At 43.2% G+C, this 24,124-nt stretch overlaps 3 protein-coding genes across 3 annotated transcripts in view; 1 reads left to right on the top strand and 2 right to left on the bottom strand.

Annotated features, from left to right (window-relative positions):
• LOC121611140 (neuronal acetylcholine receptor subunit alpha-7-like) overlaps positions 1-6,598 on the bottom strand; it is a 30,864-nt gene extending 24,266 nt beyond the window's left edge. Inside the window, exon 1 of the mRNA XM_041943508.1 lies at positions 6,529-6,598. Coding sequence (XP_041799442.1) covers positions 6,529-6,598 — 70 coding nt within the window. The remainder of the gene's footprint in view (positions 1-6,528) is intronic.
• A 5,710-nt stretch (positions 6,599-12,308) lies between these two features.
• LOC121611142 (uncharacterized protein C3orf85-like) lies at positions 12,309-13,559 on the top strand. The gene is made up of 5 exons (XM_041943510.1): positions 12,309-12,352; positions 12,488-12,523; positions 12,734-12,858; positions 12,986-13,071; positions 13,408-13,559. The coding sequence occupies exons 2-5, from the start codon at positions 12,490-12,492 to the stop codon at positions 13,484-13,486; spliced, it is 324 nt and encodes a 107-aa protein (XP_041799444.1). The 5' UTR covers positions 12,309-12,352; positions 12,488-12,489; the 3' UTR covers positions 13,487-13,559.
• Positions 13,560-15,283: 1,724 nt separating this feature from the next.
• On the bottom strand, positions 15,284-21,001 carry LOC121611141 (neuronal acetylcholine receptor subunit non-alpha-2-like). The gene is made up of 6 exons (XM_041943509.1): positions 20,951-21,001; positions 19,432-19,583; positions 16,919-16,963; positions 16,568-16,677; positions 15,548-16,460; positions 15,284-15,448 (listed from the first exon to the last, which is right to left on the bottom strand). The coding sequence occupies exons 1-6, from the start codon at positions 20,982-20,984 to the stop codon at positions 15,284-15,286; spliced, it is 1,419 nt and encodes a 472-aa protein (XP_041799443.1). The 5' UTR covers positions 20,985-21,001.
• Between the last annotated feature and the right edge of the window lie 3,123 nt (positions 21,002-24,124).

Raw genomic sequence — 24,124 nt, 5'->3', positions numbered from 1 at the left:
TTCTTATTTGCAATGAATGAGCGCATTCTAGAGCCGACTAGGTTGTAAGGGAAATTGTTTTTAAAAGCTGCCATCGGTTAGTTAGCATCGCCTGCAATTATTGTGAGATTTTTACAGAGAGTCCCTCAAGGAAGAGCACAAGTGCAGCCAAATAAACAGGCAAAAGGTGAACTTTGTGCAGTGTCAAGTGATGTGTGTGAACTGTGAAGCCAAAAATAAAAACTTTTGAAACTCTTACAAGAGTGATGTAAGTACAGTCAAGCACAGTGTTATTCTCTCTGTCACATACTCTCTCTCACACACACATACACACACAGACACAGACACATACATTAACAAATACTGAGAAATTCAGCTAGGCAATTCTGTCCCATCTGAATATTTTTTAGTGGGTCAATGTGTTCAGATGAGGCTTACAAACACACTCATCAGACACAGGCAATCCAAACACAGATGGCCCGAGGGACCCATTCTCCCTCTCTCTCAGACACACACACACACACACACACACACACACAAAACCGGCACATACCAACAAACAAACCAAAAAAAAAATAAAAAATTTAGGCTATTTTAGGCAAAGCACTAAATGACCACCTCTTACATCAGGGTGTTTTAGTACCCCTTATGAGCCCCGCTAAACCCATCCAGGCTGAGCCGCTGTCCAACACGCACACACACACACACACAGATGAAAGCATGCAGAGGAATGAGCATGGCTTTGTTCCTTAATCTGTTTCTGCCAAGACAATTTTGCATACAACTGTATGTAGATCAGGTAACCTACGATCCCCCACCCACCCATCTTTGTATGCCATTAAAGATGCTGTGTCCATGGTCAATGGGCCTCAGCTACTGTTTTTCACACCAACAATCTGGCTTGCTAGACAGACTCAGTAGACAGGGTTAACATGGGGTCTCTCGTGTATCTGGGTCCCCTGAGGTTTCCAACGATGTAACATGAACCCTGATGAATAAACAGTGATAACGCCCTAAAGCTGTGGTGACAAAGGAGTTGGGAAGATAAGAATGACTTCAAATTAGCTCAACATCCATTTATATTCTGAGAAGTTCTTTCTTCGGAGGCTTATCCTTGAAAAAGAAGTACACCAAATGCTAACACAGAAATCAACCCCTCATTATTTAGAGTAATCTTCTTTCATACAGTGCTAAACATGTTTGCTAAATCTCAAAAAAATTGATCTGAAGAGCCAAGTCCATTATCCAGCCTGGAACACAACAGGACTGTGATCCCAGAATTCTCTGGGAGAGAAGGCCCAGAGCCCTGAACCTGGAGGGGGGATCAGTCTGCACAAAGAAACCGCTGACAGATCGCCACTCCCTCAGGGCCCGGCCAGTCGACAACACGACGAATGCTACACATCTGCAGCCAATCTGATGCAAATATCTTGTTAGTATATGCGTGAGTGTTTATGAGACGCTGAAAGAAGAAAATAAATAGCAATGCATACACACAATACAACGATGATGTGGAAGGAGCGATATGACTTGGGCCAAACTCCCACCATAAATTTCCTTTGTCTGAAGCTGTGTTACATTTGCCAAATCTAATTTACAGCTTGAAGATGGAACAATAAACACACTAGAATGAGAGTTATGAGCCCGGATTAGGGCATTAAAACATGCTGTTTGTTTGCAATCATGATTCACATAAAAACTTGACGGTGTGTGACAGAAAGTGGGCGCATGAGAAAACAAAACTGAAACTTAACTTATCCTTGACCTCATTCCATTGGGACGTTTTGCCAAACTAAAAATAGGCAACGCCGATCTTGCAGAAATCAAGCATGTTTGATACGGGTGGCAGTGTGCAGCAGTTGCTCCAGAACAACAACAACATTAATGTGGACAACCTCACATTAATGTGCCAACGAGCACCTGCCAAATGTATCTTCTGACACTTCCTTTCTCAAAGCTGTAAATGGGTGTCCACTGCAGCAGAGGCCATCTGTCTCCCCTTTAGATTACGGTCAAGACCTTGAAAACTGTCATTTAACTGTCTGTAAGAAAAAACACCCCAAGGTGAAACAGGTAATGGGACATTATGTGTCTGCAGCAAAGCGTGTGTCTATGTCAATGTGCGTGCATGTGTGTGTAAAAGGTGCATTGTCTTGTGTGCATGCTTTTGAGAAACAGGCGTCCTTCAAAAGACACGGCGGACACATTGGCTCCACTGTTATTGTGCTTGGATTTGTACATGCATGCGTTCACACATGTGTGGCTTACACGCCGCGCTTCCTCTAAAAATAAACAAGTGCGCATTGATTGAAATTAAAGGTCACTTCTACAACGGTCTCGCACCTCATTATTTTACTTTCAATCATTGGGTAGGGGAGGTCGGCAGTGAAGTATCCAGATGTTAAGCATCTTTAAGCCTACACGTTAACCCAGGTGGTTTAACTTATTGCTTCACCTGTTTACCAACAGAGAGAGAGTGACAGGGAGAGATGACGAGGGAGAGATGAGAGATGATGATAACAGGAGGGCACACAAATGATGGAGATGAATGAATGGAAATGTAAAGGGAGGACAGGGGAGGAGAGGGAGGTGAAGGGCAGAGAATTTTCAGGCACAAGATTAAAACCATTGACAGGTGAAGTGAACAACATTGATCATTTCGTGTTGGAAAAGCTGGGTGCTGGCGTCCACCCTGACATGTACCACCCACCCCTTCAACACTGCAGAGGACCAAGCGAACAGGAATGGCTTGAGGAACATGACAAGGAGCTCAAGGTGGTGATCTGGCCTCCAAACTCCCCTGATCTCAATCTGATAGATTATCTGCGGAATGCGCCACAAGAAGCTAGATCCAGGGAGGCCCATCCTCACAACAAACAGGCTCCAACGGATCCGCCGCATTGGTGCATTGGTGGTGTGAGTTTTACATCTTGTGAGACTTCATCAAGGCTTATGAAGTTGCACAAGAGCTAAATCTTGTACATTTTCATTCTTTAAGTAGTGAAAACAAGACTCACTGTAGTGTAAGGCTGTTCATTTGCACCAACAGCCAGTTAGTTTTACACAGGCATTTTATATCATTACAGGGCAGTTTTAATACATCAAACATGTTTAATTTATCTATTCCCTTTAATAAAGAATTAGATTTAAATTTTGGCTTTCATCTTCTCTGTTCATGCTGTGCTGCTTTGCCTTCAGTCCAATTCTAGCTGGCAATATTAAATGTTGTAAAAGGGCTTAAATCTGGGCCTCTGACACCTGCATCCATTAAAATAGACAACAAGGCAGGAGAGGGGCAGCTTGTCATTGTCAAGAAGTGATGTACAAAAAGCAGTAATGATGAGGGGGAAAGCGGGCTTCAAGGAGACAGGATGGAGACGGATGAGGGACAGTAAAGGAGACCACAGGGATGAAAGTAACACGATCCGTTCTACATAAGCAATGTCATCCCGCTTTACTTTGTGTAGCTGTCTAGTGATGTTTTTCACTTATTTGTGTGACTGTGTCTTTTTGCGCATATATCTGGGAGTAAGTGGGTTTCCATGTGCCTGCACACGTGCTCATTAACACTGTATGTGTGTCATGCTCAAAGCAACTGACAAGCCATGGGCCCATCCATTAACACATCATTCCCAGCATCGTGCGACAATCCACAGTGGCGAGCAGGGATCAGTGCGTATGGTGTTGTGTGCTAATGGAGTTTTGGATGGATGGATTCATATAGGAGAGATTTATAATCTATGGTCGAGGGCTCAGAGGCCTAAAACCACTGGATGTTTAATCCTAATCCAGGGGCTAAGACCTTTGCTGTGTTGCAACATTGAGTGCTTGGCTACCACATCCATACTTCTACACCATTTTGAACACAATCCATCATGCCTAGCATAACTTTCCAGGGCTAAAACTAAAGAAAGCTGGTCAGGAAGTGCTTGATTTTCTACTTTAGGGCATCTATATACAGGTCCACAGTTTAAAAATTTGACGTAACTTTGGCATTTTAGCATTGTCAGTGAATGAACAGCAGCACTTGTAGGGGCATAAATAAGGGTAAAAATAGTCTATTTTACATAAACTTCATGATTAGACAGCGGAGAGTCTGGCAAAGTGGCAAGTACTGCTGAGAGAGGAGAAAAGAAGAGGCAGGCAGACTGTGGATGAGTCTGCAAGAGAGAACGAGACTGAATGGAGTGGACAGAGGAAGACGGACGATAAGGTGTTGCACTGAAATCCAGCAGATATTATTACAGCATCTGTACCAGGAAACTTCGCTCTTGCCGGTCCTTGACCCTCTGAGTCAGGGTCAGGAAAATAAATTCACTGGAGGGTATGTGTATTGTATTTCTGGTGCACCTGAATCGGGGGATGGGAATTTACTTATAACCAAAACAAAAAAGTCAATTTCCTGAGGAGTAAACTTGCTCAGACACAATTAATCTGTAATTACAGATTTGAATCTACTTCTACAACACTGAGTGTGTAAGTCTAATTCACTCCATTATCTCGCTCCACAGCTGTGTGGCACAAAATCATGTTTCTATTGCAAGGAAACTAAATTGTCCTATATCACATCTTTTGGCTATTGTCTTGTTTTTGCCTTGACAGACTAAAGCTGCTTATGCATGGTCCAGTGAATGTGAACATACTAGGCCTACAAGCAGCTAGCTGGTTCTGTAACCCCCATGCCCAAAGACTCATGAGCAAGCCTATTCTCCTGCCAACAGTGAAATGTGACTCACCATGACACTAAATTCTGAACAGATCCATAGACATCCACTGTTCGTAGCCATGAATGGATTGAATCTATCAGGCGGCACTGTGTCCATTTCCATCATTTCCTTCGACCCCTTTACGCCTCGCATTAAAAAAGGTTTCGAACTGCATTTACACCTGCACAGTCATGACCACATTAAAGAACAGGTGTAACAAAGATGCATTGAGGGTGGATGGTGATCTGATTGGCCAGACCACCCCCAGAGGTGGTCGGGGACACACTGGCACCACATTGAACAAAAGCGTAAATGCAATTGTGTTTTCAATCCATTTACAACAGCTCAGTGGGTGGAAATAAACCTGCTGCTAGACACCGTCGCTACGCCGATCCTCTCCAACTGAATGGACGAACAAGTGTGTGTCAATTCTGGAAAAAAAAACAGCCGCAATCTTCCACAATTAAATCAAACATTTGACGTGGTCTTCCAGTCCATACAATAGCACAAATTCATGGATGGCCGCCTTTTTTTGTTTTGTTTTGTTTCTGTAAGTCATATCTAGATATAATATGGGTACAAGATGCATTGTAAAGTAAAGTGTAAAGGGGGTAAGAGTTTCTGCAGATATTTCTTATAAAGAAGTTGATTTAAAGGCTGAAACTTTCTGACCTTACTGGGCTGTTAAAGAGAAAAAAATAAGAAACTGCCAATTTTAAGACTTGCTGCTAAATGACATGACTTGAGTAGCTTTATCTTTTACAGTCCCTTCAGAACATTGACAGTTGATTCAAGACACACTGAGCACCAATCGTGTTCCTCAATGGGACAGCAACACTGTGCATGGAGGACAGTGGAGGCCTCCTGCCACGGGTTAGCGTTTAATCTTTCCTCTTTATCCCTCGATGCAGTCTTTGTTTCAAACATTTAAAGTACTCCCCCCCTCCCCTACTTCCCAACAAGATGACCACCGACTACATAGGGAGAGGTGAGGACAGCGGGAGATGGCAGGTTTACTGTATGCACACACACACAGAGACACACACACACACATACATAAAGGATTTGAAAGCGTATCTTCAGCAAAGCCACCGTCTCACAAACTGGTAAGTAAACAACCCAGCTGTTACAGATGATGATGCTGATGGTGATGATGATGGGACGGGGCTTAGGAGAGAATTAGAGTCATGCATGCACATGTCATTGCACACGAATGAGCATTAAAGCACACACTCTTATCATACACACACACATTCACACAGACGGTGCACACGGTGTTCAAAAATAAATCGGCCTTTTGCAAAGGTACAGTGGTAAGTGTGATCAGACTGGTGAGAAGTACATTCAGGGTGCAGACAGAGGTGTTTTTGTCAAATTCACATTCTCACAGACTCACACAGATTCAGAAGCCAGTGTTATTCAATGGAACATTTGAACACTCTATAAAACAATACGGATTCAGACCAGAGAGCAAAATACAGCAGCACAAACTGCATCCACTTAAATTCAGGTTCAATTCTTGCCTTTAATTTTAATAGTTTCTAATGCAAAAGAACGACTTGGCGAATTGCAGAAAAATGCTTCCTACAAAGACAAAAGCTCACCAGCCCCTGTAGGAATAACAGATTAGAGATCAAATAAAAAATAAATCACGTCTAGATTATCCAAAACACATGCTAAACCCCCCAGCATGAAAATGAAGGATTTTTCAGTCAAACTCATCCGTTTCTCACAGTGTTAATTCATCTAAACACACTCACACACTCACTGCAGGAAGTGCGTTCAAAGAAACAAAAACTTCATTAGGCATTAGACATGAAGAGCGACTTTCACCCAGACTCACCTCTGAAAAGCATGGCCGCACAAAGATAAAATCCAACCGAACATGGTCCCCAAAACTTATGGCAGCGCATCTTGGCACCGCTCAGTGGACGCCGCCGGCCCCCGGCTGCGGGCTCTGTGTGTCGGCTAGACGGGGAATCTGCTCCGGCTCGACGGTGGTGTGAACATGAGGCTGGAGAGAGACGGAGAGGAGGGAGACGCGACAGCGTGAGATGAAACAGACTGACACACCAGAATGAGAGCGGAGTTCAGATCGGCGCGCTCGCGCTGCTTCACAAACACGTTCCCGCACGCGGAGCACCGCGGGGACGCGCGTGCGGGCTGGAGTTGACCGCGTATAACTTCAACTGCCAAGCTTAGTTTTGGTACTTAAATCCTGAATTTGTTTTTTGTTCCAGTCGTTTTAGCTAAATATTTACGTTAAGAAGCGACGTTAGTGGTAAATTAAGCGCTACTGACCTGAAGAAGACAGTTGTTATGTGTCTCGTGCTCTCACCTGTCTGCGCTCACCTACATTTAACAGGAGCGTGCAGCAGGTGGGCCGTGTGACGTAGACAGTGTGCGTGTGTGCGCGTGAGATAGAGAGATTGTGACTTTGTTCTGGTGTATACAGACTATGTTGTATTTTTTATTGCTAATCCATCCTCTTGAAATACAGATTTAGTAATAACATTATTTGATCCTTTGGCATGTAGCACGTGCTCCCAGTCAGTGATGTCAGACCAGCTACTGTGACATCATCATCAGAAGTGTTTTAAATCACTGTAAACTTATCTGTGCACATATTAATTTATTTTTTAGAATACCAATGGCTCAATGACTGTATATTCACTCACAGGGAACGTTCTATTGTCTTTCAGCTCAAAGTTTTGCTTTTTATAATCATCAGCATTGTTTTCCAGCTGCAACAGACTGAAGCTTTTAAAACTTACAGTACACCACCTGCGCAGCATCAAACAGCTGACAAAGTTAGTGGACAGAGTGGAGCATTTAAAGGAAAACAGACCAAAAGGAGAGTATATATCCGGCTCGCATTCATCATGTGATTAGAGGCACAACTCCAAATGAATGCTTATGTTGCTCTGTGTCTGTTGGATGTGTAAATAAGCAGTGTTTTGCATCTCTATATCAGCTTTAGAAAACTGATAAAATGTCAGTGTTGTGCGTACAGCTTGTTGAGCTGCCCCCGAGTGCCCAGAAATCTATGAATGTCGGTTTAAATCAATGACAAGGCCAAGGAGTCGAACACAGCTACAAACGAAAAAGGCGCGACTCATTTCTCAGCGCTGGACACAACCAGGCCTGGAACTCTGGCCCGTAAAGGAGGCGCAGATCTCAGCCCTGCTTCACCCACAGCTGTAGACGATCATTACTGAATGGGATGTGTGTCACGCTGCAGTTCCCCACTTCCATGCTACAAAGGGGTTCATCAACCGCATTTATGTCGTATTTGTCACCTTTTTGTGCAAAGCCTGGCTCATAATCAAATGACCTATTTATTCCAGTCCATAAATAATTCCAGTCGGAAATAGGATTCGACAGGCGATGAGGGGGAACACTGCGCACTTCTGCAAATGTTCTGTCTCCCTTTTTCTCCCTCTCTTCCTCTCCATGGAACAGGGGCGTATCATCCAAGAGGCAGTCCTGTTCCAGTCATATTAGACCAGTTCTTGCTATTTTTTTATGCCCCCCATGTCTACGTCTCCTAAGTCTGGAGCTCCATCAGAGAAGATTTATGCTGTTAGATGTGATTTGGTACAGAATCCCATATCTGTCTTTGCTGTAGGTGGGCCGACAGCCACGGGTACGCTCAGTGAAGCCTCTGATCACAACCTTCATCCTTGCAGTTGCTCTCGCCGGGCAAAAGTCTAGTCAGTGGGGAGGCAGTGACATTAAACTAATCCCCGAAAAGCTGAAAAAGTTTTTTTTTTAACTACCAGTGACTTGAGGTGAGGAGCTGTCCATAGTGCTGAATCAGTGGCAGCAGATGCTAAAAAGTACATCAGAGTACATGGTGAAATCCAATATTTTCCCACTTTTGAGTGTAACTTGACACACCCACCACATGACCTGCAAAATACTGCTCGCAGTTCTAAACTGAACTGGACACCAACATCAGTTAATGACAAAAGTGCTTTACTTGTTTCTCAACTATGAAGTCAGGCTTGTTATAAACTTTGATGAGTCTGATGTTGCAGCTCATGGTTAGAAGTGACAGATTTCTTTTGATGAAACACATCTACGATGAAAAGGAAATGACACGTACAGGACGACATGTCAATCACTTTCAGAACTGAAAAAAAAGGGTTTTGAACCACAAAAGTCTGACAGCGTGAAATGAAAAGAGCTGCTGGTATTGTCTGAAGGTGGATCACATTCATGGGTTTGCTGCATTACACTATAACCCCTACAGGACTGGATGTTCATGAGCTGCAAAGGTATGCAGATTGATCAATAAGTCGATCATAAGAAAATGAATTGGCAACTATATATCATTACTAACAATGTCCCAGAGCCCTCACCTCTGTCACCTCTTTTCTTCAACCAGCACTCCCAAACCCAAAGACTCTTTACTTACTATCATAAATTACAAAGAAAAGCAGCAAATCCTTACATTTAATCCTAAAAAATAATTGTTATTTGCAGCCTGAGTGTTTGCACAGTGAATCTGTTTCACCATGACCATACATGCCTCCTTTCCCTCCTGTGCTGTCACACACCAGAGAAAATAAGGCACCACGTAACCCTCTCGAAAAAGTACAGAATGTTGAGCCATTTCACCAAATATTTGAGAATTATCTGGTGAAACAACGAAGAAAGAACACTTCTCAGAAGCAACACAGATGTTTGACTTTGGGTGGCAGCCAAATTATATTTGTTTGAACCCCAAAGAACAGAGACAAAGTATAACACTTGAAATTCCTGATCAGTTGAGCTTTGCAGGTTTTGAACCTCTCAGTGCTGAGCTGGAGCCTCCAACCTGCCCTCCCTTCTCCTGATGAGGACAGAGGGAGGACTCCACATCATATTTTGGCACTTTTAAATGCTTTGATAGAAGGTGAACAGCAGCAGAGAGGAAAGAGTGAGCGCAGAAAAGGGTGTGAAGCCCAGACAGAGCTGCTAATTCTCTATCTTTTATAAATGAGAAGTCTCCTGCTAATGGACTCAATGATGTGGAGCCGCTTCCCTCCTTCTTCTCTCGGTCCTCTTCTTCTCCACATCGCTCTAGTTTTCTTTTACTGCTTAAAACAATCCTAGCAAACACATAATTACTGATAAGACAGGCAGTGCTTCATGCTGCTTGTATGCGGACGTGTGTGAACACCACCACACTAAGAGAAGCTAAAACAGGTGAAGTCAGCAGTGACAGTGACAGACGTCTGTTCATGTCAATCAGCACTTCTTCAAAAACAGCAGAATTCTGCATGAAATTTTCAATCCTGTATTTTGTTGAACACCCTCCTCACCCCCTTTCCCTGTTTCTAAATTAAATATTTGAAATATGCGGCAGTCCCAGCAGGGTGCATATGTACATCTGTGTGTGTGTGTGTGATAGAATGGGGTCAGATGAGTTTTAGTTTTGTCTGAGTCGCTACCTTTGATGTGTGGAAGACGGAAAGCTTTTTTTGCTTTGGCAAAGAGCACAAGGGTCCCAGAGCTACAAAAGGTGTGTGTGTGTGTGTGTGTGTGTGTGTGTGTGTGCGCATGTGTGTGTGCGTGCATGCAGTTGTTACTCTGCATTTCTAAGCATGTGTGTGAGTGTGCATGTTATGCATGTTATGTGTCTGCAAATGTTTGTCATGCTTGTCATTTGGGATCTTTACAGAAATATGTACATGTGACAAGTTTTTAGCCAATTATACTCTGAAGAATAATAAAAGCAAGAATTAATGTGAAGCTTCTTCTGCACTCTAGCACACTATTTGGCCACGTGGTGAGAGGTGGAGCAGTGGTTGGCACCGTCACCACACTGCAGGAAGGAACCCGCCGGCCTGCCGGAGCCTGTTTGTTCCAGGTGTTCCGGCTTCCTCCCACAGTCCAAAGACATGCAGGTGAGGTTAACTGCCTGTAGGTGTGAGTGTGCCCATAGCGTGTGGTTGTTTGTCTCTATGTGTCAGGCCTTTGACGAATTGACTACCTGTCCAGGTTGTGGCCCGCCTCTCAGCCCCCCCCCCCCCCCGCGACCATGCAAAGGATGAGCGGTTATAGATGAGCGGTGATAGATAATGGATGATGAAGTGCATCTTGATCCCCCTGAAACACCTCTGCCATTTGTCTCTGGTGCACTGTACAGGTGGCGACTCAGTTTATTATGGGATGTCAAAGAAAGGTCAGGCCTCTCACACACACTTAGGAGTTTATTGTGGAAAAGGTCAGCGGTGCACACAAGGGCGACTGAGACAGAGAGAGCAGAACCCAAAGCAGAGCTGTGCGCTGTGTGGGTGGACCACAACAATGTGTGATCAAAGGTGGTTCACATCTTTAAAGAGGAGGTCATACAATTCCATGCAGAGAGATACCGTCACACATTTATATACACACACTGAGAGATGCTTAGGTTCATAAATAGGAGGATTTTGAATTATTAACGAGTTTTGTTCCGTGTGACTTTTAGTTATTGTCTCTGAGCATCAACCCTGATCCTCACTTTGGCTTTTAGGTGGTCATTTACGTGCGGCTGCATCAGTGTAAATATTACATCACACAAAGACATTCACAGTAGGCTTGCTGCTCGTGCTTTGAAGGATGTGAGCACTAATGCAGCACCTTGAGAAGCAGAAACCAAAATTAATGCTCCTGGGACATGGCTGGAATTTTTAAAAGTCTTTCCAAGCCTTTCTTGACTCAAACACCAGGCTCTAAATTCTCTTCCCTGAGGTAACATGTACACACATTAGTACAGTGACACAAGACAATATCTTTATTTTTAGTCACTTTTATTCCAGATTTTATGTCCAAAATGTGCTCACATAATTCTTGATGTCTGTTTTTGAACAGGTCTGCTTCCATCTACTGAGTTTTTTAAATCCAAAAACATTTTCTCCCATTTATGTCACACACAACAGTTAAATGCTGAATCAAACTAGCTGTCTACCAGCTAAAACTGTGGTTAGGCCGCCACCCAGTGGAAGAAATGTGAATGTACACAAACTCACTGCATATTAATAACCACAAAAACAATCCCCAACATACAATCCAAGATAAGATTTATTTAAAAGTTTCCTTGCCTGAGGAGTAAAATTGAGCATTCATGGTTCCAGTGAGTAAGAGTAAAAATATAATGTGAGATAATGTCTCGATGACACACACAATCATATCGTTATACTGGGAATGCTGTTATAAAAATAGTTGATATGATCATGCATTTCTATTAAAAAGAACATTTTATGTATGCATTTGTGCGCTAAAGCTGATTTATTTTAGAATGAATTAAGGTTTTAATAACACACCGTATTTCTATCATGAGTGAGAATTGCGTAAATCAAGAGTTCTGCAATGTATTTGTTTACCGACGGACTATTAGTCCAGACAGGATCGTCTTTATGTCGACATGGAGAGCTTGAATTTGTGTGTGTGTGTGTGTGTGTGTGTGTGTGTGTGTGTGTGTGTGTGTGTGTGTGTGTGTGTGTGTGTGTGTTTGGATGGTCTGTCAGCGCTCTGGAGCCTTGAGTGGCCGGCCTGATGCTTGACTCCATTCATTCCTCTCCTGCTGGAAAATCTATGAAAGAAACTCTTGTTCAGCTTCACGTTGAGACGAGACATTCTGAGCTGTGAAGACACTCTGAAGACTTTCGGCTGAGCAGCAGCTCACACTCACACTGCAGGTAAATCTCACATTTCTTTATCTGTATCGCTTATGATTCACAGACTAGAAAAATGTGTGTGTGCTTCTGTGTGTTGTGTGTTTATTATTCATGACTTTTCTCATCAGAACTTAAAACTTGTTTGCATTTTCGTAGACATGAGGTTTGTGATCCTGTTTGCTCTTTTGAGTGGTAAGTCAGAAAATTTCATGAATGACTGCATGTTTTTGAATCTTGCTTTAAACACTGCAAGCATTCGATGTGCAAAACGTTTTCTAAAATGTGCATGGCTTGATTATTTGAAATTAAAGCTGTGTTATCTGTAATTCATTGTTCTTGAACCCTAAAAGTGTTTGTCATGGCTTTTGTAAAATCCAGTTATCTGTTTTTATTGTGTGTCAGGAGTTTTTGCCGCCCCGTTCGTGAAGGAAGAGGATGCAAAGAGATTCATCAGGCTGAAGAGACAGTCTGGATACTGGGATCCACACCACTCTCAGAACCAGTGGGGTTACACCATTCAGGAGCAGGTAACACTGCGTGTGTGGTGTGAATACACAGAATAAGTCTGTTTGAGTGTGATTTATAGCCAGTGAGTGCAAGGCTTTCGCAGCCATTAAAGAGGCACTTCTATGACAAAGCGTCTTTCTTCCTCAGGCAAACGAGTACTGGACGGCGCTACGAACAGATGCTCAGTACTACATGGACATGAGTAACCTGATGTTTGACCGCTCTGTGGCTACGTGAGTGAGATAATCACCAGCAAAGCATGTGCCAGTTGTCAGGCAGTTTTATCCAGTGTGCCTTACAGTACCATGGCTTACCTTACTGCAAGTGAAGGCAGCTTTAGCATGGCAGCATAGTCCTCCCATTTTATCTAGAAGAGTGTACCACATTCATGCCTTAAGAACTCAGATTTGTTAAGTCAGTTTATTGTTTTTTTCTTAAAACACTTACATCGTCTTACCATTTGAAGCTGTTTCCTGACTTAAATATTCTATTCCAAAGCTGTAGATAATCGCATTTCTTTGAAATTGTTATACTTTTTCCATATTTATTTCTGTCTGGTTATGTTGCAGGGAAAACAACAGGCTGTACATGGAGATGCTGCGCAATGCACGAGCTCACCTGGACAGCCAGACAGGTGGACACAGATAATAAACAAATGATACAGTGCTTGCTAAGTGGTTATATCTCAAACATATACCCTAAAGTGATTAACAGGTTGACCAGGAATACATTTTTACATATTCTGAGTATAAACCATGAACTGCTATGATTATGAAGGAGTGTATTAGTTTTGTCTTACTGTCTAATACTATACTGTGTCTGGATTAAGTTAAAAGGGTGCATATGAAAATGTACTCTTCTGCTTCTATTGTCCAGTTTAATAGATAAAATAAAGAGAAAATAAATATCCCGTGTGTGTGAGTATGGATTATCTTAGAACAATGATGCAACGATGAACAATGATGCCTTCAATCAAAACATTTATTCAATAAAAGCTGGAATCACAGCAAATGAAATTGTGCTTTTCATAGCTGCAAAAATTCTTCATTCCTTCAAAGTCACTTTTTGAGGCCTTCTTTTGAGGACAAAAAATTTGTACTCAGCATTGTTGTTATTTTCTGCATCTCTCTAGTTTACCACTAGGTGGTGCTGTCACGTAATCAATTTCATCTATGTATTTTTAGGCACGTCCCTTGTTTGTGAAATTGGACTGTTTAAATGTTTTAGTTGAACACTGAATGGAGCAGAAGTAAATGTAGCATTATTGATGAAAAATAAAGCACCATGTACAGGATTTAAAACAACTTTATTAGTATGATTAAGTATATCTGAACTAATACATATACTGTACATTTTAGGATTGTGTAGTTTAAAGAAGAAATGTTCAAATATCTTAATTCATTCATTACACTACATATGCAGTGACTATAGCTAATTTTGTAATTTAGGAGGTTGAGAAAGAAGTATTTAACAGGAAAACAGCACAAACTGTTCATATAGGTCACAAATAAGAGCTCTGATCAATCATTTAATGTTGTCTTTCTCTTAAATGTATGCTTGCGTCTGCCAAGATTTTGCATACATGTTAAAGGTTGTTGCATCTTTACTGAAGGTGTGAGGTTGTTCAATGCTGCTGGTACATTGAGAAACTAAAACAATTCATTCACTTACTTTCTTACTCAATACTTCTAAAAAAGGACTTACAGTAAAACGCATTTTGGGCTTCAAATGTGTGCTACCAAAAACAGTCCTTCCTCACTCTAATTGTGGTGAGAGAAAATTTATGCATAAAATGAACAAAATGTTGAAGTAACAATTTGACATGAGGAATTTTAGATGGTACTAACCATCCCAGAGAGGAAATTTGTTGCAGCCAAGTGAAAAATAACATACTGAAAACAAAGTCACCTCATACATCAAATCAAAGGCAATGACAATTAGAAACAGAAAACAGTTATGAGAAAGTGAGCAAGTGCATAAATCAAGCTTATGACTTTATAGTTTCATTTTATGTGGAGTAAAGTTGGTTAATGTTGCATGTAAATAACTTTCTAAAATGACCAGCATGTGTGATCTAGTGTGCCGACAGCTGCATGCTACTTAAAGCTACTGTGTGTTGAATCTGAAATTGTACGACTTTGGCAATTAACAGGCTGAAAAGCAACACAAGTTGCACCAATTGTCACTGTGACTGTTTTATTGATAAAGAAACAAAACCTTATGCCAATAATTTGAAATATGCTATAGTGTGCATAGAAATGATGACTTAATAGCATAGCAGACATTTTACACAGTGAATGTAGAGGAGAAAACCTAACCAACAAAAAGTCAAAGAGTCAAAGTTCTCTGTTAAAAAGCACCTGCAGCGGCTTCCTCTTGCTCAGCGGTTCGTAGATTTTTTAAGGTGGATCATCGGTTGCGGGTGAAAGGGACGCGTTGCTGCTACTAGTTTGAAGGTGGATCCTCACTTGGAGTTGAAGGAGGGATTTTCATGAACTTCTGCAGAGCTGGAGTGAAGATGAGGATAGTGCCCAGTACCGAGACGGTGAGGAAGGCCCACAGGAAGATCCTGTCTAACACCTGGGCTACAAACTTCCAGTCTTGTACTACCTGGGAGATAGAAGAAAAGGGAGATGATATGCAATATAAACATGAAGTCCTTAGAGCTACTATGATTACTTAAGACCAATATGATCCAGCTGAACCCACCTCGTGGATGAAGTGTTCTTTGCGGATATGTCTGCTGATGTAGCGCACTGAGTAGATAGCCTTGTCCAGCATGGTCGCCCAGGCCTCATCCTCCTTCCCCTCAGAAGCCGTCTGCCCGTGGGACCCGCTGTTCGCCCTCTGGCCTCCTCTCCGTCCGGAGTGAGGCTTCAGCTCAGGGCTCTCCGGGGCCAGCTCTGGGTAGTGGTAGCGGTCGGTGTGTCCACGCATGCAGAGCAACCTCGGCAGCTTCTGAAGGAAGAGATTACGAACCCACGGCGACATAGGGTGGTAGGTGGCTGAGGAGCGGTGGTGCACGTTGATGACAAAGACGGTGACGATGATTGAGAGCGTGACGAAGATCATGATGAACAGCAGGTACTCTCCAATGAGCGGGATCACCTTGGAGGAGGAGGGGATGATTTCTTCTATGACCAGGAGGAACACGGTGAGCGACACTAGGACAGAGGTAGAGAGTGAGAGCTTCTCTCCTTCATCCGAGGGAAGGTAAAACACCAGGACCGTCAGGAAGGACAAACCCAAACAAGGGATGATGAGGAAGAGGGTGTAGAACAACGGCAACCTCTTCAGAATAAAGGAATACGTGATGAAAGGGTACGAATACAAGCCGTCTTTCCTGTTCCCTCTGGCACCAGTGGCACTAAGGATCTCCCACTCCCCGTTGTCAAAGAAGTCCTTCCGATCCACCTGGTTGTCTATCAGAATCAGGTCCACCATGTTGCCATCGTATGTCCAGGAGCCAAACTTCATGGTGCAGTTCTGCCGGTCGAAGGGGAAGAAGGTGACATCCATAGTGCAGGCGGATTTGTAACTAGCAGGTGGCGTCCAGGTGATGGCGCCGTTGTACCTGACAATGGCTTTGGTCATCAGGGAGCCCTCGAAGCGCCCATCAGCACTGAAGACATGGAGAAGAATCAGAAAACAAACCTTTACATACTGGCAGAGCGTCTTCGTAGTTATCAAAGTTTCACACGAAGGTGCGCCACATCAGAGCAGCCTTACTTCTCATAGAGGACGATGTCTGGGAGCCAGATGTTTTCAGAAGGAACCCTGATAGAAGTGATTCCACCGTATTTCTCTGGATTCCATCGCAGCTTGTAATCAATCCACTCCTGCACAACATGAACACAGTCCACAAGATGCAGCATCATTAGATCTATAGACAATACTGAACATGACTGGATTGTGTTTGCATTCATCAACATCAAAACTGGTGAGTTCTCTGCTCCAGAAAGTGGACACAGGGTCTCTTTTTCTGTAACTACAAGCGTTTCTCTTCTTCTTGACCCGTGGATACAAATGTAAGATTGATTGTAATTATATAACCTCAGTTCATTTTTGTGTCTTGCTCACCTGACACAGCCAGACGTTAGTTGTCATTAGCTGGTTCTTCTCATCCTAAACAGACAAAGACAACAGACAAAAGAGTTATATTAAAAAAAGGTGGTAAATAACCCAGAAGCAAGATAACAGTGGATTAAAGGATGACAAAATCTATCACCTGTGAAAGGTTCAGTGGTCAGTGAGCCACAGTAAAAGTATTTCTATGAACAAGAAGCAAGACAATCTATCGCATTGTTGGGTTGTATGTAATGTTTACAGCACAAACTGTTTCTCATCCGGATGCTTCAATCACAATGTTACATATGATTAGTGGGCGAGGCATCGTTTCCGTTTCCATGAAATCAGACAGAATCCCATTTCCCAGGTCAAAGAAACGTGAAACCAGAGGTGGGTTCAGTGAGCCAAGATGAAGCAATATTAATGCAGCAAGAGGTAAATAGAGGAAGACAGGAATGGAGAGATGGAGAGTGGTTGACACAGGTTTGTTTCCACATCGCTGGAGGAAAGTTTGAAAAGACTGAGAGCAAAAGACTTGAGAGAAACAAACCTGGCTGAGAGATATACAAAGATGTAGCCGTTCAGTGTGTCCAGACCAGGCCTCAGCTGTCAAACTGAGTTGCATGTTCTGGTGATCACATAGAGCAGAGGTGAACCATAATCTAATCCAGAGCTGTGCAGCAGCACAGAGAGACTCAGGGGACACCCACAGTGTAGCCAAGCTGCTGTGTCTCTGCCCAGCTCTCGTTTCCAAAAACCCAACAGATCATCAACCTGAGTCTGTCTCTGCAGAACCCTGAGAGGGTCTATGTTAAATTCAACATCAAATGTCTTTGCCCTGCACGAAGAAGGATGAGGAGCGAAATCTAAACTGGTTGGGATTAATATTTCAGGCCGAGAAGAGCGGCTCCTCCATTAGCATCCTCCGTTTTCTCCTCTTGAGCACCTAAATCATCTGAACCTATCACAGCCAGCCTCTGAAATATTAAAGGAACACTCCGGAGAGAGGCCGTGTGTTTGTAGATGTGAAGCGAGTGTTCCAGATCTATTTCAGGACCACGGAAAGCTCCACACAGTGACGCCGCCACCGGCCTGTTTGGTTTCAGCAGCACGGACAGCAACACTGCTCTGCTGAGACATGAATAAAGCAAGAACCATTCAGACCCAGAAGCCTGCTGATTTCTAATAAACCTGCAAAAATGCGCCCTGAATATTTACCTATTAGAGGTGGGAATCATCAGTAACTCATGGCATCATGATACACCCACGATAATGATGGTATCACAATAGAGTGATTCTGCAATAGCTGATACATTGCAGTTTCATTGTCTATGACACATCACGATATCCGTGCAACTGATGAAAAAAAGGCAAAAAAAACTCTGCAAACAAACCATGATTATGTACTTTTTCAATACATTGTGGTGTCCGTTTCACAGAATTTGACAACTGAGATGGAACAATGTACAAAAAAATTGCATTAAGTCTTATCTTAGTGCCTCACATACAGTAGCACAAACACACACTCTCTCTCTCACACACACACACACACACACACACACACACACACACACACACACACTCACACACAAGTGGAAAGTCAAACTGGCAGGAATCCTTTTTAATATAAATATCAATATGCGGCGCCAGTGTATCAATAACGTATCGAGGAAGAAGAGGAAGCAATACAATATATTACCAAATCGATATTTTGTCCTACCTGACACATGTTACATGTTTTTTTTAATATTCAGTTCTTAAATTAAAGCACTTCAAATTTTGAAAAACTGTGTCAAATGATTTCCCATAACAGCCGAGCCTGAAAGTTTTCAGTAAACGTCAGCCAAAGAAGAGCAAGTTGTTCATCAGTTGGGGTTTTTTACAGATTTATTATTTCTAACAGCGGACAGTTTATTTGGGGTTGACTCCAAAATAATCTACAGTGCCCGTGATCACAGTAATGAGTTAATTGCGGCGTTCACTGATGTGATTTTAACAGTCTTTGAAACAGGATGGAGGTCTATCGCACAGACGAATACTCTTTATCAAGCTTTGACTACACAGACAATATTAGCAAGTAGGATCGATTCACTGTTGCTTTTCATGTGATTTGTTGACAATAAGAAAATTATGAAGTATCCCCGTATATATCCTTTAAGATCTGAGTCATATAAGGTTAAATACAGGATTCAAGGTTTAACGCCTTAATGCCTGGCGACATTTCTCCTTAACTAGCTTCAAAACTAGAAAAATGAGCTGACAGCGGTGACATGAAGCCTGATGCTTGTCAAATGACTGAATACATGTTTCAAGGTGATCAATCTGTTGAATAAGTCTAAAAACCTACTGTACCAAAGGACTTTTTGTTAAGTGGAAAACTCAATGTGTGCTTGTAGCGATGGACTCAGTAGTGAGGTTTTATTTTAGATTAAGGTAAAGGTAAAACCTCAGATGTACAATGGGTTGTGAATCAACAAAGACAATGAATCATGGAAATGTCTCTGTGATTTTAGGTGCGCTCTCACCACATCAACCAGCTGCGAGATCTTGAGCCCGAACCGTACTTTGATGGTGTCGTTGGCGTGCTGGATGGGCCTGACCCAGCGCTGGTAGCCCTGGAAAAGGTTCTTCAGCAGGGCGTCCTCCATCTCCGCCAAGGACACAAACTCACTTTGAGCTGGAACAGAGAGAAGGGATGTGGAATAACAACTTATTTGTGTATTTTCTTTGAAACGTCCTACAGATATAAGAGTGCATTACACTACACTCACTTAAACAGGCCTTTTGGAGAAGTTTTTAGCTACTCTTGGAAAGGTAAAGTCTGGGAGTTAACGACAGATAACCTGAACGTTGAGGTTAAATTTGCTTTGAATTTCTTCTCACTCATAAGGTGACATTTGAGAGAGCTTTCACATAAAGAAAAGATGGTTCACACCTTGAAAATGGGTTCACAGAGAAATGGTCACGCTCAGGATGCCACATTGCCACAAAGAACAAAAGGAGCAAACAAGGTGTATAAAATGCTCTTTTTCCCTCAAAATCCAGCTAATCTTCATCCATAGGAAGCGATTCTCTGGAGAATCAAAGCAGCCATAACTTCAGTCCTCCGGCTGTGTTTCGAGCAAGGTGATGTAGATACATCAGACAACAAGAGATGCACTGCACAGACTAACAAATGGAGGGGGAGGGGGCAGAGATGGTGTGACTGAAGCTGGGCAGCACATCAGTCCGCCTGAGGCGATATGATGTCCCTGGGGGGGACAGTAATATTGACGAGCGTAATGTCAGACACAGGGGACTCCAAGTGCAAGAAGGAATGTGTGTGGTGAGGAAGAGTGTGGACCTTTAACCTCCGACTGGTTACTCCTCTGGCTCCACATGTGTCTGTGCCCATGGGCAAATAAACGTAAAGCACAAGCAAACATAAAGCCGCCCACTGTAATCAGTCACAAGGCATTTTAACCGCATTGGATCCCCTCCGTCTGTGCTGTCAAGGGCTCTCAGTGGAGCCAGCTGCACACTGATATCCGACACCTGTGTTCCTGTTGGTGTTCCTGACCCTGAACTTCAGGACAAACAGAGCTGGGCCCTGACAGTTACTGCTGAACTGATGCTGCTTCAAATCTCATGTGGCTGATGCACGGTGGAATAACTCTGATAACATCTGATTGCTTTTGTTACTTCTAAACAGCATATTTCTGTTGCATTATTGTCATTACAATTACAAATCAAGAAAAAGTGCTTTCTTTTGATGGTACTCCATCTAAATGTGGGACTAAAGTCTTCGCCCAGACACTCAGTTTTGTCAGTTTATATCACAGAATAACAGACATGAAAGGAGACGTGGGAGCAAAAAATCTGTGACAAATTGCTAAAAGTGACAACAATAAACTATTTGTGAATTAGCAGTGATTGAACAGGTTGTACTTTCTAGGTGAGGAGGTCATCAGAGGTTATGCTGAGCTGATTTCAGTCTTTTTTTAGACATGAATATTGCACCACAAACTACACAGCTCCGGATATCAAGAATATTTTATTTCTTACCGGGGGTGTCGGCGTGGGACACCGGGCAGGACATCGACACCAGGAGGAGGAGGACCGCCAACTTCATGGTGTTGTCCTCCTGGCGCGACTGTGCGCTCCTGCAGCCTCCTTCGCTACTGTGGGCTGTTCGGCTGGAGAGGAGCAGAGCGCGCACACCGAGGCGGAGGCACCGAGGTTCCCATCAACAGCGAGCGGAAAACAAGCCTTCTACTGCCGCTGGGCGAAGAGCAGGGACCCGCTGCGAGGGCGCGTGTGGCCGCTGTCCGTACACTGTGGCTCCGGTCGAGGCGTCACGGGGAGCGGCTGTCAGCGGAGGGGAGGGGGGAGGGGAGGTGAGGGGAGGAGGGAGGTATGATCGGTGCCCGGGTGGGGCTGAGGCGTGGACTTTAACACACGCTCCAAACCGGAAAGTTTTTTTCTTTTTTCTGTATAGTCTTGCTGATCTACTCTGGGACGAATTTCACGACAGACTGTCATGTGTGTAAATGCTGGAGTATTAAAGCAGAGTTTAAACATCTCGAAGCCAACAGTATTTGCACGCTGGAACTGGATTTGTTTTATTTTATTGTTTCCTTTTTAGGAATATAGAATTTGGATGTGTGGCAAAGTTGGGTATTATGCGACATATAGGCTACAATACCTTATTCCCGTAGAGTGCTTTATGGCCCCCTGTAATAATGTAATATACCACAGTGGCAGATGGCAGATGAGATGAGATCAGCTGTATCTCAACCAAAGCTATGGATGTGAATGTCAGTGTCGCTGCTCGTCCACTGGAGAGCGCTAATAGGAGAACTAACCCAGGACATCATCTTGTTGGACAGTATATGATGGGAAAGGCCTCTTCTGCTATTTTAGGATCCCTTATAGACATGTTGCAAGGCGTATAAAAATACTCTCCTTTAAATGATAATTTGCGTCTGATATGTTTTTTCAGCATCCACCTCTTCTCCCATATCAAATAATCCAGAATCTGTAAATAGTCCGGTTTTAGTGTATGTAGAGTGGAGTAGCATCAGACTCTGCACATGTTCTACCTCATCAGCTTCATCGATTTTTGTAAATATCTGCTTAATCTGAATTTGATGCAGCAACACATTTCAAACAAGCTGGGACAGAAGCAACAAAAAACTGGGAAAGTAGTGGAACACTCCAAAAACACCTGTTTGGATCATTCCACAGGTAAACAGGTTCATTGGTAACAGGTGATAGCATCGTGATTGGCAATGAAAGGAGCATCCTGGAAAGGCTCAGTCGTTGTGAACACATGACTGTATAAAGGATGTTATTACATGAGCACTTTGTAAAAGTGTTGTCATTGTCCAAACTTTTTTGGAATCAGGGTTGCACACATGCAGTCATTATTTCTCATTATACAAAGTTAAAAGGGTCAGAGACATTTTCTTCATGACACATCATAGTTTTCTTAGGAAGCAAAGGATTGAGAATGACTGTCTAACATTACTGCGTACAGTGACTAAGAGTCTGGACTCCTCTCAAGGCCTTTATCTATGGCCTTTTGTTACAGTGAACGTACTCACTGTGCTAAACCACCTGTCTGGACCACAGCTCAGCTCAGTACTGCCGCTATGTCTTCAGAACTCTCTGCAGGACAGGACTCTCTCATCACAATCACTGATGAGAGCTGAACATCTCTGCTGTGGGGCGAGACTAACATCTGGTGATGCTGCCCACCCACTGTTTGAAGCCCTTGGATTAAAAGGGCAGGTGGCGGGTGCGGCAGGTGGGAGCCTTCGGATACCTGGGCACTGAAATAGAGAGAACACCGTCCTTGTGTACAAGAAGCATGCGTCTGCTGAGGAAACTCAAGAGCTTTAGTGTAGGAAAGACATTTTAGCAGCTGCCTCCAGGTCAGTTATGGGTCAGTACTCTGTGCCCGTCACGTCACACCCCCTCCATAACTCATTGCAACTCCTGCTGTCAGGTTGTCAAAATAAAAACCCTCTGGCCATGATGAATATATTTTGAAATTGTTCATACCAACTTCCATTAACATGTTAAAGAGGCTGCACATGAAGTGGTGTTCTAACTCTTGCACATATGTACACTTTAAAGCCAAGCTTTATAACTAGGTTCAGGAACTTTCTTGTCCCTTCATCCCCTCACTCTTGTTCCCCTTACCCCTTCATCCCTCTCCCTTCATCCCTTCATCCCTTGATCCTCATTCCTTCACCCCATGTTTGTCCCTCTGGATCCTTACACACCCCTCCGTCACTGTCTCAGCTCTCCTCCATCCATTATAGGAACTAAATCATCCTAAATCTGAATCTTATCGCTGTGGTCTTTGTTATTGAAAATGGCTGAATGAGTGCACCGGAACAAAACATAACTGGCCCGTTGCTTCAGTACAAAAACATCAATGTCAGAACTGCGCCTGGAAAAATTGCATCAGGCATGTAAAAGTCACCTTGTACATGCTCACACAGACGTTAACCACACACAGTCGCCACGTTCGTGTAGGTGATTCCGTGTTGTGCGGCCTGTCGCGTCCTATCACTGAGTCTCCTGCCATAGCCTGAATGGACTCAAGGACACTTAAGCAGCACACACACTGACATGTGTCATAGCTAGATGTTTCCAGTGTCAGACACTCAGTCAACCATAAGTGCATTGTCTATCCCAGGATGCATTTCTTTGTCTGTGCCTATAGATCGAGTGACCAGCAGTTTGCATAGACTCATGGGAACACCATCAAAGACCTGAGTGTGTCTATTTGTGCAGCATGTGAGCGACCAAATGCTGCATCCCCTGTGCAAAGGGAGAGACGGACCGAAGAAAAATAGAGTGTTATAGTGATTTTTTTTTACTAAAGCTGCTGGGAATTGTAACTGAGCTCTCACAATAAAGACAAAAATTTAATTAGACAGGCTGAACATGAGTGACGCTGCAGCTACCAATCCATGTGAAGGACAAGAAAGAGAGAACAGACGGTCAGATTCACACACAAAGAAAGAGAGATAAAAAGGAAAAAAAGAGAAGAAAGAAAAGAATAAGAGTGAGAAAAAGCGAGCTAAGAGCAACATGAACTCATTAACATCCCCCCACACAAGCACACACTGATGGCGGGGGCAGAGATGGCTTATACAATAAATCACAGCCAAGAACAACAACACTTTTGACGAAGAACTGCGTGCTGAGAAATCTGCACTGCGC

This window comes from Chelmon rostratus, chromosome 9 (genome assembly GCF_017976325.1).
Source record: "Chelmon rostratus isolate fCheRos1 chromosome 9, fCheRos1.pri, whole genome shotgun sequence".
Lineage (NCBI taxonomy): Eukaryota > Metazoa > Chordata > Actinopteri > Chaetodontiformes > Chaetodontidae > Chelmon > Chelmon rostratus.
Note: the sequence above shows the minus strand (reverse complement) of the source record. Positions and strands in the feature narration are given on the sequence as shown.